This window comes from Grampus griseus (genome assembly GCF_964374135.1).
Source record: "Grampus griseus genome assembly, chromosome: 1".
Taxonomy (NCBI): domain Eukaryota; kingdom Metazoa; phylum Chordata; class Mammalia; order Artiodactyla; family Delphinidae; genus Grampus; species Grampus griseus.
The window spans coordinates 119,286,025-119,303,649 of record NC_139017.1 but is presented as its reverse complement, the minus strand read 5'-3'; the positions used below and the strand labels follow the sequence as shown (position 1 = coordinate 119,303,649).

The 17,625-nt window shown below is 33.0% G+C and overlaps 1 protein-coding gene across 1 annotated transcript in view; it reads right to left on the bottom strand.

Moving 5' to 3' along the window:
* Positions 1-17,625, bottom strand: part of LRRIQ3 (leucine rich repeats and IQ motif containing 3) — a gene marked incomplete at its 5' end in the record, with an annotated part of 214,095 nt that overhangs the window by 69,222 nt on the left and 127,248 nt on the right. The window contains one exon of the mRNA XM_082677469.1: positions 7,184-7,292. Coding sequence (XP_082533595.1) covers positions 7,184-7,292 — 109 coding nt within the window. The remainder of the gene's footprint in view (positions 1-7,183; positions 7,293-17,625) is intronic.

Below are 17,625 nucleotides of genomic sequence, written 5' to 3'. Positions count from 1 at the left end.
AACCAGCTTTACAGCAAATGCTAAAGGAACTTCTCAAGGCAGGAAACACAAGAGAAGAAAAAGACCTACAATAACAAATCCAAAATAATTAAGAAAATGGTAATAGGAACATACATATTGATAATTACCTTAAATGAAAATGGATTAAATACTCCAACCAAAAGACACAGACTGGCTGAATGGATATAGAAACAAGACCTATATATATGCTGTCTACAAGAGACCCACTTCAGACCCAGGGACACATACAGACTGAAAGTGTTGGGATAGAAAAAGATATTCCATGCAAATGGAAATCAAAAGAAAGCTGGAGTAGCAATTCTCATATCAGACAAAATAGACTTTAAAATAAAGACTATTTATTACAAGAGACAAAAAGGACACTACATAATGATCAAGGGATCAATCCAAGAAGATGTAATAATTGTAAATATTTATGCACCCAACATAGGAGCACCTCAATACATAAGGCAAATGCTAACAGCCATAAAAGGGGAAATCGAAAGTAACACAATCATCGTAGGGGACTTTAACGCCCCACTTTCACCAATGGACAGATCATCCAAAATGAAAATAAATAAGGAAACACAAGCTTTAAATGATACATTAAACAAGATGGACTTAATTAACATTTATAGTGCATTCCATCCAAAACCAACAGAATACACTCTCCTCTCAAGTGCTCATGGAACATACTCCAAGATAGATCATATCTTGGGTCACAAATGAAGCCTTGGTAAATTTAAGAAAATTTAAATCGTATCAAGTATCTATTCCAACCACAATGCTATGAGACTAGATATCAATTTCAGGAAAAAATCTGTAAAAAATACAAACACATGGAGGCTAAACAATACCCTACTAAATAACCAAGAGATAACTGAAGAAAACAAAGAAGAAATCAAAAAATACCTAGAAACAAATGACAATGAAAACACGACAAACCAAAACTTATGGGAAGCATCAAAAGCAGTTCTAACAGGGATGTTTATAGCAATACAATCCTACCTCAAGAAACATCTCAAATAAACAAACTCACCTTACACCTAAAGCAATTAGAGAAAGAACAAAAAAAAATCCAATGTTAGCAGAAGGAAAGAAATCATAAAGATCAGATCAGAAATAAATGAAAAAGAAATGAAGGAAACAACAGCAAATATCAATAAAACTAAAAGCTGGTTCTTTGAGAAGATAAACAAAAATTGATAACCATTAGCCAGACTCATCAGGAAAAAAAGGGAGAAGACTCAAATCAAAAGAATTAGAAATGAAAAGGAGAAATAACAACTGACTGCAAAAATACAAAGGATCATGAGAGATTATTACAAGCAACTATATGCCAATAAAATGGATAACCTGGAAGAAACAGACAAATTCTTAGAAAGGCACAACATTCCGAGACTGAACCAGGAAGAAATAGAAAATATAAACAGACCAATCACAAGCACTGAAATTGAAACTGTGACTTAAAATCTTCCAACAAACAAAAGCCCAGGACCCGATGGCTTCACATGCAAATTCTATCAAATATTTAGAGAAGAGCTAATACCTATCCTCAAACTCTTCCAAAATATAGCAGAGGGAGGAACACTCCCAAATTCATTCTACGAGCCCACCATCACCCTATACCAAAACCAAAAAACGATGTCACAAAAAAAGAAAACTACAGGCCAATATCACATAGGTGCAAAAATCCTCAACAAAATACTAGGAGACAGAATCCAACAGCATATTAAAAGGATCGTATACCATGATCAAGTGGCATTTATCCCAGGAATGGAAAGATCCTTCAATATACAAAAACAATCAATGTGATAAACCGTATTAACATTTGAAGGAGAAAAACCATATGATCATCCCAATAGATAGAGAAAAAGCTTTTGACAAAATTCAACACCCATTTATGATAAATACCGTCCAGAAAGTAGCCATAGAGGGAACTTACCTTAACACAATAAAGGTCATATATGACAAACACACAGACAACATCATTCTCAATGGTGAAAAATTGAAACCATTTCCACTACAATCAGGAACAAGACAAGGTTGCCCACTCCAGCACTATTATTCAATGTAGTTTTGGAAGTTTTAGCCACAGCAATCAGAGAAGAAAAAGAAGTAAAAGGAACCCATATCGAAAAAGAAGAAATAAAACTGACACTGTTTCCAGATGACATGATACTATACATAGAGAATCCTAAAGATGCCACCAGAAAACTACTAGAACTAATCAATGAATTTGGTAAAGTAGCAGGATACAAAATTTATGCACAGAAATCTTGCATTTCTACACAAAAATGATGAAAAGTCTGAAAGAGAAATTAAGGAAACACTCCCATTTACCATTGCAACAAAAAGAATAAAATCCCTAGGAATAAACCTACCTAAGGAGACACAAGACCTGTATGCAGAAAACTATGACACTGTGGAAAAAAATTAAAGCTGATACAAACAGATGGAGAGACATACCATGTTCTTGGATTGGAAGAATCAACATTGTGAAAATGATGGTACTACCCAAGCAATCTACAGATTCAATGCAATCCCTATCAAACTAACAATGGCATTTTTTACAGAACTAGAACAAAAAATTTCACAATTTGTATGGAAACACAAAAGACCCAGAATAGCCAAAGCAATCTTGAGAGAGAAAAACAGTGATGGAGGAATCAGGCTCCCTGACTTCAGACTATACTACAAAGCTACAGTAATCAAGACAGTATGGTACTGGCACAAAAACAGAAATATAGATCAATGGAACAGGATAGAAAGCTGATAGATAAACCCAAGCACATATGGGCACCTTATCTTTGATAAGGAGGCAAGAATATACAATGGAGAAAAGACAGCCTCTTCAATACGTTGTGCTGGGAAAACTGGACAGCTGCATGTAAAAGAATGCAATTAGAACATTCCCTAACACCATACACAAAAATAAACTAAAATGGATTAAAGACCTAAATGTATGTCCAGACAGTATAAGACTCTTAGAGGAAACATAGGCAGAACACTCTATGACATAAATCACAGCAAGGTCCTGTTTGACCCACCTCCTAGAGAAAGGGAAATAAAAAACAAAAATGAACAAATGGGACCTAGTGAAACTTAAAAGCTTTTGCACAGCAAAGGAAACCATAAGCAAGACGAAAAGACAACCCTCAGAATGTGAGAAAATGTTTGCAAACGAAGCAACTGACAAGGTTTTTTCTCCAAAATATACAAGCAGCTCATGCAGGTGAATATCAAAAAAAAACAAACAACCCAACTCAAAAATGGGCAGAAGACCTAAAGAGACATTCTATAAAGAAGATATACCAATTGCCAACAAACACATGAAAGGATGCTCAACATCACTAATCATTAGAGAAATGCAAATCAAAACTACAATGAGGTATCACCTCACACCAGTCAGAATGTCCATCATCAAAAAATCCACAAACGATAAATGCTGGAGAGGCTGTGGAGAAAAGGGAACCCTTTTGCACTGTTGGTGGGAATGTAAATTGATACAGCCATTATGGAGAACAGTATCGAGCTTCCTTAGAAAACTAAAAATATAACTACCATATGACCCAGCAATCCCACTAGTGGGCATATACCCTGAGAAAACCATAATTCAAAGAGAGTCATGTACCACAATGTTCACTGCAGCTCTATTTACAATAGCCAGGACATGGAAGCAACCTAAGTATCCATCGACAGATGAATGGATAAAGATGTGGCACATATACACAATGGAATATTACTCAGCCATAAAAAGAAACAAAATTGAGTTATTTGTAGTGAGGTGGATGGACCTAGATTCTGTCATACAGAGTGAAGTAAGTCAGAAAGAGAAAAACAAATACCGTATGCTAACACATATATATGGAATCTAAAAAAAAAAAAAAAAATTGGTCTTGAAGAACCTAAGGGCAAGACGGGAATAAAGATGCAGACTTACTAGAGAATGGACTTGAGGACATGGGGAGGAGGAAGGGTAAGATGGGACAAAGTGAGAGAGTGGCATGGACATATATACACTACCAAATGTAAAATAGATAGCTAGTGGGAAGTAGCCGCATAGCACAGGGAGATCAGGTCAGTGTTTTGTGTCTCACTAGAGGGGTGGGATAGGGAGGGTGAGACGGAGATGCAATAGGGGGGAGATATGGGGATATATGTATATGTATAGCTGATTCACTTTGTTATAAGGCAGAAACTAACACACCATTGTAAAACAATTATACTGCATTAAAGATGTTAAAAAAAGATGCTCAACATCACTAATGATTATGGAAAGGCAACTCAAAACCACCATGAAATATGACCTCACAGCCACTAGGATGGCTACCACTACTACAACAATAATAACAGAACAACAACAACAGCACAAAATAACCAGTGTTGGTCAGTTTGTGGTGAAATTCGAATTCTTGTGCACTATTACTGAGAAGGTAGAATGTTATAGCCACTGTGGAAAAAAGTATGGTAGTTCCTCAAAAAAGTAAAATAAAATTATCATATGATCCAGAAGTTCCACCTCTGGGTATACACACGAAACAGCTGAAAGCAGGGTCTCAAAGAGATATCTGTACACCCATGTCATAGCAGCATTATTCGCAATAGCTGAAATGTAGAAGCAACCCAAGGGTCAATTGACAAATGAATGGATAAAAATGTGGTACTTATAATGGAATATTATTCAACCTTAAAAAGAAAAAAATCTTAGATGTTACAACATGGATGAACTTTTACGACCTTATGCTAACTAAAATAATCCAGTCACAAAAGGACAAATACTGTATAATTCTGCTTTTATGAGATACCCATAGTAATCATACCCATAGGAATTCTAGAAACAGAAAGTAGAATGGTGATTTCCAAGAGCTGGGAGGAGGGGAGAATTGGGAGTCATTGTTTAATGGGTATAGTGTTTCAGTTGAAGCATATGAAAAGGTTCTGCAAAAGGATGGTCATGATGGTTACACAAGAATATAAATATGCTTAATGTACAGTTAAGATGGTTAAAATGGTATGTTCTGTGTTATATATATTTACCATCAAAATAATACAAGTGAAACATACATAAATGAGTGATATAAAATTTCAGATTAAAAAGTCACAATAAATTGAATTGAAAGAAAATCTACACAAGCAAACAAAAAAAATAGCTGAGCCAAATCACTGTGAAATTGAAGAACACCTAGTACAAAGATAAAATGCTGAAAGTTTCCAGTCAGAAGAGAAAAACAATGAACAGAAGTTCACACACATCAGACTGAGAACTGAATGGCAATGGACTTCTCAAAGGAAACACTGGAAGCTAGAAGACAATAAAATAATTCTGAGAAAATTCTGAAGGTTCTACACAGTTAAATCATCAATTAAACATAAATGTAGCATAAAGACATGCTTAGATTTTCAAGGTTTTAAAAAATTTACCTCCTATATATAATTTCTCAGTAAACTAATAGAAGAAAGCACTGCATTAACTTAAGAAAATAAACCAAGAAAGAACAAGATACAGAATCCTGGAAACAAGGGTCACAACACAGCATAGAAACAAATGAATTCTCAGGATCACAATTGAAATGATGTACCAAGATGACAGCTGTTAAGAACAAGTTTAGAAAGCAAGCAGTCCTGATCAGAAAATTAAGGGCTCAAACAGAAGTATCTTGAAAATAGATATATGTGGGGTGCTTGGTGATAAGTGGAGGTTTGACTCTTATGAGGTTTCCAAACAAGTTTTAAAAAAATAGTATAAGAAAGAAAACATAGCCTAATATATTGTGTGATTCAGCTGTGAGTAGTATTTACATAGCCATAATAATAAAAATAATAAAAATTAATTAACCTCCAAATAGTGATAATATAATTCTATTGGGAGAAAAGAGGAAGGAACATGTTAAGAGTGTGTATTAGGGAGGATTTATAAGATAATTAAACCTCTATCTTTCACAGTAGAAATTGTATATAATATCTAAAATTGAAAAAGAAATTTTAGCAGAATAAGCATATTACTTGGAAATATAAAAGTAAATAATAGAAGAGTCATTAATAATTATTAAATGATTATTGTCTTGTAGCAAGAAGAGTGAGTGGGGAGGTATGGAGCATGGGACTATTATTTTTCCTTCATTTCATTTTGGTTTATAAACCTAGGAGTTCAATAACTGGATTAAAATAAAATTACTTTTAAATAAAAGATGCAGAGCTTTAGGAAATATATAAAGTACATGAACCTTATAAAGAAGTGAGGAAATAATAAAGCCTGACAAATGAGGATCTGGTAGAGTTCGACAAGCTCACATACACAGAAGAAAAAAAAATCAGTAAGGATAAAGACACTACCATGAATTTTTAAAAAGGAAAAAAAATCAAATATTTCAGAATTAAAAGGATGGAGGGAGGGGAAAATGGGAAATTGATGTTTAAAGATTATAAAATTCCAGTTTTACAAGATGGAAAAGTCCTAGAGATCTGCTGTACAACACTATGCTTATAGCTAACAATACTGTATTGTGCACTTAAAAATCTGTTAAGAGCGTAGGCCTCATACTAAGTGTTCTTATCAAAATAATGTTTAAAAGGTTTAAGAGAAACCTTGAGAAAAGTTTTAAGAACTTCAAATTATTTTACAAAACTGTTTTTATGATTCTTCTGTGAAAGACAGAGGTAAAGAAAAGAATGTCATCTGATCATAACACATTTTAACAGAAGAAATTCTGCAAAAACAAAATAAAAACAGGTACACATATGATGACCAAAATTTTATTAACAACAAAATGTATTTTTGTGTACAAAAAATAATTATCTTCAAAGCCTGAAGGACATTTAATATCATTTTAACTGAAATAATTTATATTAATTAATCTGATACTTGACAGATTTCCTGAAGGAGGTAACATACTGGCACAGCCATATGGTAACAAAACTATCAATTCAATATGGTTCTTGCTAATACTTATTTCTCCTAATTCCCAACTTCTACTCAAAATCAGGTCCTTCATATCCATGAAACAACTTTCTGCATATATATATTTAAAACTATTGAAAGAGATATGAATATTTTATCTAGAAGTCTCAACATGTATTTCATATTTATAGTTCAAAATTAACATGCCCAACATCTAACAAATTTAATTACTCTTCATCAAAATATGTTCATTAAATATAATTTTAAATTCATATAACTAACCTTTTTGAATGAGATGTCTTGGTTTTCCTGTTTTTAATTCATATAAAATAGAAGAAACATGTTTTCTCTGTTCACTAGAATATTTTAAATCAACAGGAGAATGTATATTCTGTGGAAACAAAATAAAAACAATGACAACAATAATAATATCTCATATATGTTTTAGAGTTCTCAAAGAACCCTCACATGTATTATAACACATTATCATAATTGACTTTTATTTAAAAAACAACAGCAAAAACCTGTGAGGTACGCAGAGTTAAGAAAAGATGAAAATAGTTCCATTATGTATGATTCTGATAAATTATTTTTCTATTAAGAGTTAATGATATACTTTGGACAATATTCTAAGGGAAATTGAGGGGAAGGGGGACCTGTCAGGAGGGTGCCATGACAAAAGGAATCAGAGGGGAGGAGAAATAAGGAATAAACAAAGAGAAGCAAGATAATGTTGCCCAGGAAGGCTGATGGAAGATTCAGAGTAAGAAAGGAGGGACACAATTATTTTACAGAATACTAAAGGATAGTAAAATAGGTAGAAGTAAATGGGGCCAGAATTATCACAGGCCTTAAAAGTACAAATGGATCAGATATGTGTGGAAGGGATAATAAGTAGAATATTGATAAGGAGCTTTGTGTAAAGCAGAGGCACTGTCAGATGTAAACTATACAATGTCTGTAAACTGGTTGAGGATGTTTTAATAATTGATACTGTGTTATCTCTCTTTCTCTTCACAGACCATTCAGGATTGATACAGAGGAACCAGGTCAATAAAGAATCCAGGCTCTTTCAAAATGTATCATCTCTATCTTACTGCATCATCTACATGGCTTCCAGTCTCAAGATTTATTCATGAGTCAAGATAGCTACTAGAGCATCAAACACCATGTCTATATTTCAGTCAGCAAGATGGAGGAAAGGATAAAATGACAAAAGGGCACAGGCCATGTGTCTTAAGAAACTTTCCCAGAGGCCCTTCCAATAATTTCTGTTCATAACTCACTGACCTCCCACAGCTAAAAAGGAGAGGGTAAGAAATGCAGGCTTTTAGCTAGGTACTTTACTTCCTGAAGTAAAATGGTGGGTCTGTTACCAAGAAAGAAGAGAAGGACAGATATTTGTAGGCAACTAATAGTCTGCTACAGGAAATAAAAAAATCAGAATCTTGGGAAGGGACATATGTTTGTATTTGGAAAAACTTTCCCAGGATATTATGCTTTCCTCGATGAGAACCACTGGTCTAAATTCTGAAGATTCACAAATATATACCCTCAGATAGATCTCTTTTCTGAGGTGCTTGGTTCTGTATATTTGTTTATGGAATACTTGTACAGTGCTTACCATTTGCCAGTATTTTAAGCTCTTTATAGATATTAATTTATGTAATACTCATAACCACCATGAGCTGTGTTCTTTCGCCCTGGAAAATCTCACAGACACAACATACTCAAGAGATTTGAAGTCATATCTTTCCTCTAAACCTATTAATACTTATTTCTAGTTGTAGTGAATAGCATTACCTTCATCCAAGGGGAGAAAAAGTCACATAAATTCTCTAACGTGATAGCTGATAGAATTTTTAAACAGATAATTTTTTTCATATTTCCCCTGCCTTGACTTTCCACTTATCCAAACCTCCTTTACGCTACAATTTAGAAGAAACACTTGGATATGTGTCCTAGTCTCCTGTACTTACAATTTTATGCCCAAATTCCTACACCATATAATACAGATATATTTAATTAAATATCCTTGAGCTTATTTATTTATTTATTTTTTTGTGGTACGCGGGCCTCTCACCGCTGTGGCCTCTCCCGTTGCGGAGCACAAACTCCGGACGCGCAGGCTCAGCAGCCATGGCTCACGGGCCCAGCCGCTCCGCGGCACGTGGGATCCTCCCGGACCGGGGCACGAACCCGTGTACCCTGCATCAGCAGGCGGACTCCCAACCACTGCGCCACCAGGGAAGCCCCCCTTGAGCTTATTTTTATCTTTTAAATTTTATATGTAATGTCATTTAACTGATTTTTTGAAAACATAGTCTCTATGCAGTGACTCATTGTGCAACAATATTTTTTAATGCTCATGATAGGTACTAGGTATTATCTCACCCTGGAATGAATCTGTTTTTATTCCTCTCTAAAAAATCCTTTACTATAACTCTTACACAACACTATTTTCAGTCTTTACGTGACAAAAATATTACTTTTTGCTAGAAAGACAAATAAATAGCTACTTTTGAGTTAACCTATTCTCTATATTTAGAATTTTTTTTTAGGTTGTCAAGAATAAATATAATATAATAATACACTATCAAAACATGACTATTTTAAATAATGCTGTTTCTATTTTCATTTGGGCTCAAATCTTACTATTAAAATATGACAAAAAATGTAGACCACTGTTTTGCAATCAAATCTGTAACAATCAGTTCTAAATGCTTTTTCAACCTCAGATTTGTCCATCAATCTTCTTCAGGCCATATCATTCTTATATCTTCTTACTTCTATGAATTTTGCTCTATTTTGGTAACTGCTCTCTGTCTTTCCCTCCTGACAATGCAATTCATCATATGTTAAAAAATCACCTCAAATTCTACTTCAATCATAGAAATGGACCCTTTCTGTGCTCTAAATCTCACACTTATATTCTCCTCATGAGAAAATAATGAAAGTGGAATGAAAGGATATGTTCAACAATTTTTTCCACTAGTACTTATTTCTTTACACCCCCGAAAGAATAAGGAAAAATTTAAAAAGGTATATATCTACCTGTCAAATCTGAGTATCCAGACTCTATCACAAATAAAGTTAATTTGCAGAATCATGAAATTTAAAAGCCTCCAAGTCAAATCAGTAGCTAGCTAGTTCCTTTTAGAAATATATTTTCTTTAGTTTGCCAACTCAGCCGTTTTTATATACTATCCACATATCATTGTTTGTCATCATTTAAAATAACTTTCCCTTCCTTGGCTTTTATAAAAGAAGAACCATGAAAAATGGTGCATATGTGAGAGTGAAACAAATCTATAGAAAAATGATCAGAGTGTCTAAAGCCCTAAATGAACTGAGGCTTATACAAGCTGCCATCATAAAGAAAATGGGATGTTTGCTTTATGTACTGTAAGAAAAAAAAAGAAAGGATGTGCCCATTTATTGATTGATCTTCAAAATGACAGAGAAAACAAGTTATGACAACACTGGAGAAAATCTAATATCTTGTTTTCAATAACAGAAAGGATATTCTATTAACTAAAGTGCCTTAAATTTAACACTGGTCTTCAATAATTTAGGAAAACATTTAAAGGATTTTTGGTAGCATTTGGAAAAGAAATAATCACCAAGGAGCAATATATATTGAAAATAAATGAATTACATCAGATATAATTTTATTTTTAACAGGGTCAGAATTAATTCAGGTTCCAATATCCTTGATATGATAAACCTGCATTTCAGCAACATGTTTGATAAACACTTTCACTACTTATTGAAAGACAGTATGATTAGGTGGAGATCAAAGATGTTGAGCTATCACATGGAAAACAGTAAGGATTAATAAAATGATGCCAACCTGAAGGGAGATCTCTAATGTCTTGATATGTGGACATGTTCTTAGCCCTGTGCTGACAATAGTTATATGAATGATGTGAATAAAAATATAAAGAAAATGCTTATCAAATTTCCAAAGGGGGTGGTAAAAGAACAAAATCAGTTAATTCTGGACAAATTTAAAAGATTATCAATAGACTGGAGCAATGGGTCAAATTGAATAGATGAATATTAATAGCAATAAATATTGCAGTTGGGCAAAATGAATTTAATCACTACAATAATATGATTTAAAAACATGAATGATAAAAAATATTTTAGTTAAGAGTAAATTAAAAGTCCATTGTGTGATGACTTTATGCTGTATAAGCATTCCATCTAGAATGAGGGAAATGGCAATCTTACCATTTTCATTTCTGAACCATAGCTGAAGTACTGTTTCAGGTCAGGGCAACATATTTTCAGATAATTATAGATAACCTGGAACATGAAAAGAAAGGAGCCTACCTACAGAATTATTTTTAAAGTAAGCCCTATGTAAATAAGCCATGTATAAATCTAGTGTAGAGAAGAGATCCGGGCTTCTCACATCCTCCAACTGCCATCTTCCTCATCTTGTAAAATGTATCATTATCTTATTCAAACCATAAAAATTTAGGATTTCATCTCTATTTTATCCTTTTTCTGAAACACTTTATCTAAGTCATCAGCAAATCTTGGCAATTCTACCTCCTGAATCTATTTCAAATCTGTTCACTTCTCTCTGTTTTCACTTTATTTCTCTAGTGTAAGCTATAATCACCCCTTCCAAACAGAAATAGCTTCCTATTGGTCTCTGCCTTAACCCTAGCTGTTACAAGATATATTTATATTTGTCAAAAGGTAAATATGATCATGTTTCTCTTTAGCTTTAAAATCCCATAATGGCTGTCCAAGGTGCTCAGTCCTTACTATGAGGTACAAAAACCCAGCAAAATATGGCCCTTGACTATACAAACACATCTTGTGCTACTCAACTTTGTTCACTATACTCATGCCACACTGGATTTCATTCAGTCCCTTGAACCCAACTCAACAAAAACAAGTTACTTCACACCTCAGATCCTTGTGTAAGCTCTTCCCTCTGCCTAGAACACTCTCCTTCCTATACTTTGCATGGGTAGCTTCCCATCCTTTAGGTCTTAATTGTAAATATTATCTTCTCAGATAAAAACATTCTGTGACAATCCTATGAGAAGTGGGCATCCTCCTATTATTCCCTATTTCAGCACACTATATATTTAATTCATAACATTTATCACAATTTTATTTGTTTGTTTACTAGGGTTACATCTTGTTTTTTTTTTTTTTTTTTCCTTAGAATCTAGTCCACAAGGGGCTAAGGACTTTGCTTATCTTGTTTACTCAAAGCCAGGAATGGCCCCTGGCACTCAGCAGATACTCAATAATTATTTGTTACATGTTGAATGAATAGTACTGAAGAGAAGTGCTAGAAGGAATGAGTGAAGGTTTAGGAACTTTGGCTAACATAAAATAATATAAACTTCATTTGTTGGAAAGCATCTAACAACTAGACATAATTTTAAAATAAATTCCTAGCTTATATTTTTAAAGGACTCTACCCCAAGTAACACTTTTCAATATTCTATTCTTTCATTCCTGATATTTTTCATACTCTATGGTTTCATATGGTTTCATACTCCAAAGTATGGTTTCATACTCCAAAGCATTTCACTGAGCAACCCTTTACAATTATCCTATCCCCTTCTTCTAAGCTCTTTATCATGTACATCAACACAGATTCTCTAAATTTTCTGAAGCATCTTTTACTTTATCATTTCTCAATACCCACAAAAAAAAATAAACATAACCATCTGATATGAATAATTATGTATTTATTCAGGCACATGTCTCTATCTACCTACATCACAATGACAACGAAATAACTCTTCTTTGATGGTATTGAGTGGAGGAGCTAAGAAAAAATCATCTATAAGAGGTATGGAAATAGGGAGAGATAATCTGTATATGATTAAATATCATTCAATCATAATGAGAAAAAAAAATTCTCAGAGTACTACTGAAAATTGGAATAGATTAACTGAGGATCTATGGAGCTTCCTGTAATTGACAAACCAAACACATACATGGTTGTAAAATATCAGATGGATGACTGGAGTAGATATTTAATTCTCCAAAGAGAAATGATAATTTATCATTTAATACTAAGGAGTGGTGACAGTGGTAACAATTTCCTCAAACTCCTTTCTAGACCAAGGGTAAATAATTTATTTCAAATTTTCTGTCTTTGAAAATCAAGATTCCTTTTAAACCCTTAGTGGTTTGAGTTTCTAAACTTAGGCTAGTTAGTGTTCTGAAGACTGTTTGGTTTTGTTTTCACATTATATATTATACAAATCAGAGTCCTTTGACTTTAAAGGAAATTATAAGTCTTTGATCAAAGCATATTAACAGAGATTCATTGTTATGTTATCTATTTATCCCTGTACTATCTATACTATCCTATACCCGAGCAAGTGTTTGTTTTGTCTATATTATATATTATTCATTGTAAGTAGTCTCCATTTCAAGGATGATTCCAAAAACCTCTTTAGAATCACAGCCAAGACACCAGCCCCTTGGTATCCTACCCCATTTGTTGTTTTTGTTATTGTGTCTGTTGCCTTTCCTCTTCTCAGCCAAGACATCATCTTTAAAAGTGCTAATCTAGATCTTAGGTCTTCTATATAATACTCAAAGAGATAACTTTAGGAGTATGCTAAAAACGAAACTAAAAAAAGTTGTTCTTTTATGTCTGAATGAAAACCTGTTATCTCTAGTGTTTGACTACACACCCTCTCATTAACTTAGCAAGCAAAGCCTTCACCAGAGGGGAGGCTAATGTATAGTGATCCATGTATTGCAAGGTCCACTTGATCTCTGCTTTAAAGAATAAGTGCTAGTTAACAGGAAAAACCATGGAGGAAGGGGAATGGTTTAAGATAAAAATTTTATGAGGAAAATGTTACTTTTTAAGATAGTCCCCTTTAAGCAACTGGCAGGTTTAACTGATATTTGAAAAATTGCTACTACTTTGTATTTGATCCCAATCTTACTTTATCTTAACAATGAAGACTAGAAGTGAAGTGATAATATTCTTGATATGTGGGGAAGAGAATTCACAAAGGATGACCTGGAAAAACAAATACAGGAGAAACCTAGTAGATATAGAAAGAAATGTGACATTTCTCTTCTATACAAAAAAGTAGCCACGGGAAATGAGGATGGCTGAAATTATATTTTGCTGCAATTGTCCAGTTAAAGAACATGTGGGAAAAAAGCATTATAGGAAGATATGCTCCCTCAGTTTAAGAATGATTAAAGTCTAAGTTCTATCCTCACCAAGATTAGAGGTGCCAATGAGTAAATCATTGAGGCTCACTCTTTGCTATATGACACTGGTAATACAGCAACTGCTTAGTAGTAGTGGTTGTCAAACCCAGTAAAAAAGAGATGCTGCAAACTTCCAGAGTTTAGACTAAGTTACAATTTCAAGTTCAGAGAACACAACAGTAGTTCATGAATAGTAATAATTGATAGTAGGCAGAGTAATGAAAGTAAAGGGCATGAAGAAATTTCGGAGTATACAAGTTTATGTTTCTTTGAAAATTCTCTCCAGAAATATATTTGATTACTATTTACATGACAATGCAATTCTATTCATAATCCTTTTAAAAATATATTTTTACATTGTCTAATAGACAACATATTATATAGTAATAATTGAAAATAATTCTGTATCTTGTTTGCCTAAGGATCACATTTTAAAAAGTGTAACTCTACATAATCGATACAATTTTGTTCATAACTTTCAAGCACTTATTGTGTTCTACCTTATATAATAGTTAAGTACATTTTTCGTCCTTAGAAGAAATTATTCTCTCTGAGGACTGGGGCCATGGTTTACTTATCTCAATATCCCTGTACCACTTTGACTGGATTCTTCAATCTCTGTTGCAGTATCAACTCACAAATAACAAAAAAGGATTGAGACATTTGATTAGTTTTTTTCAACAAATATGTATTGAGTGCCAGCTATATCCATGACACCATGTTAGGCATAGGTACAAAGTTATTATTTTGTGAATATTTAAATTCTGTACTTCTCAAAATATGACATAATTTAATGATTAACCCTATATATAGATATAGAAAACATGAGAAGCAAGATAAAGACATTGAAAGTGAGAAAAACATAGTAGAAAGCACAGGTTGAATGCTAAACACATTCCTGATAAAATGTGCATTTTATTAAACCTCAAATGTTAACTCAATTGATTAAAATAATATTTAGTAAATTATTTAGTAAATAAATAATTTTTAATCTAATCATTTTTAAATGAAAGGGATATAGTATGTATTAGTAATATAAGTTAACACTGCTTAAGTAATCCCCAAATGAGACCACTCACATGCTGGTATAAAATTTAATGATGGGCAGTGAAATAGAATTTTCTAGGAAAAAAAACCCTTTTTTCCTTAGCAATAAAATATACAGCTCAAGAATCTATATTTCTAGGTATATTTGAACAATGTTTATATTTATGAGAAGAGGAGAAAAGAACAAAGAGACCTCCAATATTTTATGATGTTTTAGGTTGATCTCTAACCTATACACCTTAAGCAAATCTAGCATTTTAGAAAGTTTATGGTTTAAATTGGTTTAGAATCTGAAGAGGGGTTTATATTACCATAAAGAAAACATCTCAATAAATTAACATAGTAGCCATATATATAATCATGTTTCTAAAGTAAAGCAAATTATAACCAACTTAAATATGCTTTATAAATGCATACTTACAAACTATTAAATTGACTCAGTAACAATTACTTGGATAATACTTTCTAGAATTGAGGATTTAGCCTTCCGCAACTGGGAGTAATATACTCATTTGCGGAATTCAGAATATTTGTAAATGTTGCTTCATACAAGCTCTTATTACTAGACTAAGGACTAAAACAACTGTTTCTAATGCCGTATAATTATACTTCTTCCCTCCAAATGACACATATATCTCAGGAACTGCAGGGACTGTTTTGAGCAAAAAATAGATTATATAATATATATGCATACATATGTGTGTGTGTATAAAACAGTATATGTACACACACTTAGGAGATAGATAGATAGAGATGTTCAATAAAGTGCTTTACCTGACCCTGAGTTGCCAGCCTGCAAGTTCTACAGCCTCAGTACAAATCATAGTCTGTCCAACTTCACAATGTATCCAGCACAGCTTCCTAAACAACCTCAGCCCTACTGCTCTTATTGGAAATATTTCTGCCATGGTCCAAATGTTTATTATTTACATGAAATCCAACATTCCTGAGGCAGGATAAAATGACTCAAAACTGCAGTTACCAAACTTTCAAATGCAAACAGGCTTATTTTCAATTCTTAAGCTAATAAAGTAGGTATTGTCAGAATCCTTATATTTTGTTAAATAAAAACTTATATATAAAGAAATGCCTGCAATTTATTGTGAGTCTCCACAGGCTTTCTAGGTGGATATAATCACCGAAACCCATGCTTAGATGGAATATCTCTAAAATTATCTTAGATAGATCAGAGAGCAGCAATACGATTCAATAATTAATATTTTCCATGTCATGGTACCTAAATTTGTTTTGCGAAAATTCAATACTGTCAATTTCTAGGTGAGTCATAGTACACAAATCTTTGTCACTCAAGGCTTAGACAATATTAAAATACATTGAAATACCCACTCTCTCTTATCTTGAATAAACGAAAATTCATTTTAAGTAAGTGGTAAAGAATAGTCATTTTATTATCTTTTTATTTAAAAAGATGGACAGCTTGAAAAGTTTTGCATTAGCAGTCTTGGCAAAGCAAATTTTTTTTATGCTGGTACATTTCACTGGACTTAAAAATAGTAATATTAGCTTTCTCGCATGAGGAAGTAAATAATTTCGTGAACAGTTTTATGCAAGTTTCAAGTCGTTAAATTATGCTGGCTTGGATGAATTATTAAGTATATTTCTCTTTTCAACTTTACACTTATCTTGTGGTTACAGCTGATATCCCTAGTGTCCAATCAGAGACAGGTTTTCATCCTGTTGTCCAGGGAATGATGGGCACAATTCCTTTTGACACTGATGAGAGGTGAATACATAAATCCAGCCCACTTCAGTGAAAATTGACCCATAATTTTTTTTTACCCTGAAGAAAAATACAGTAATAAAGTTTAAAGATGGAAAAAAACTCTTGAGGTGTACCATTAGCTAACGATAATCAGCAAACATTATATTTTGCCTTGAGGACAGTGAGCTCCAGATTTGCTTTTTGGTGCTCATGAATTCTAATAATCATGGCTCTCTATATGATAGCAAGAAACCTAAAAATATGAATGATAGGTTTTTCACATTTCAATGAACTCAAAACTTAAAACTAAAAGGGAAAGGCATAAGTTTAAAATATTCTTCTACCTCTTCTCTCCCCTAAGATTTTTCTTATGAAATGAGTATATGCATTTCTTATAAATATTTAGTAATTGAAAATATACACAATTTCTCACATAAAGATTATACACCAACTTAAAAACATGTGGATCTTGTATAAAATTCTAGTGATGTTTCTGAACTAGCATTTTCAAAATTACATCAGCATTCCTAAGATTTACGGAAAAGAATGACTTGGCATAGTATGTCAGATCAATTGCCCCTAAATCAAATATCCCACCCATAATAGTAGCAAAAAGAAACACTGTGAACAGTTAAAGCTATCCAGCAAAACCATTTTCATTTACTTTAATATCCCATTAAGGATCTGCTATTAATTAATTTATCTATATAATTTAGTTTGTTTATACCAT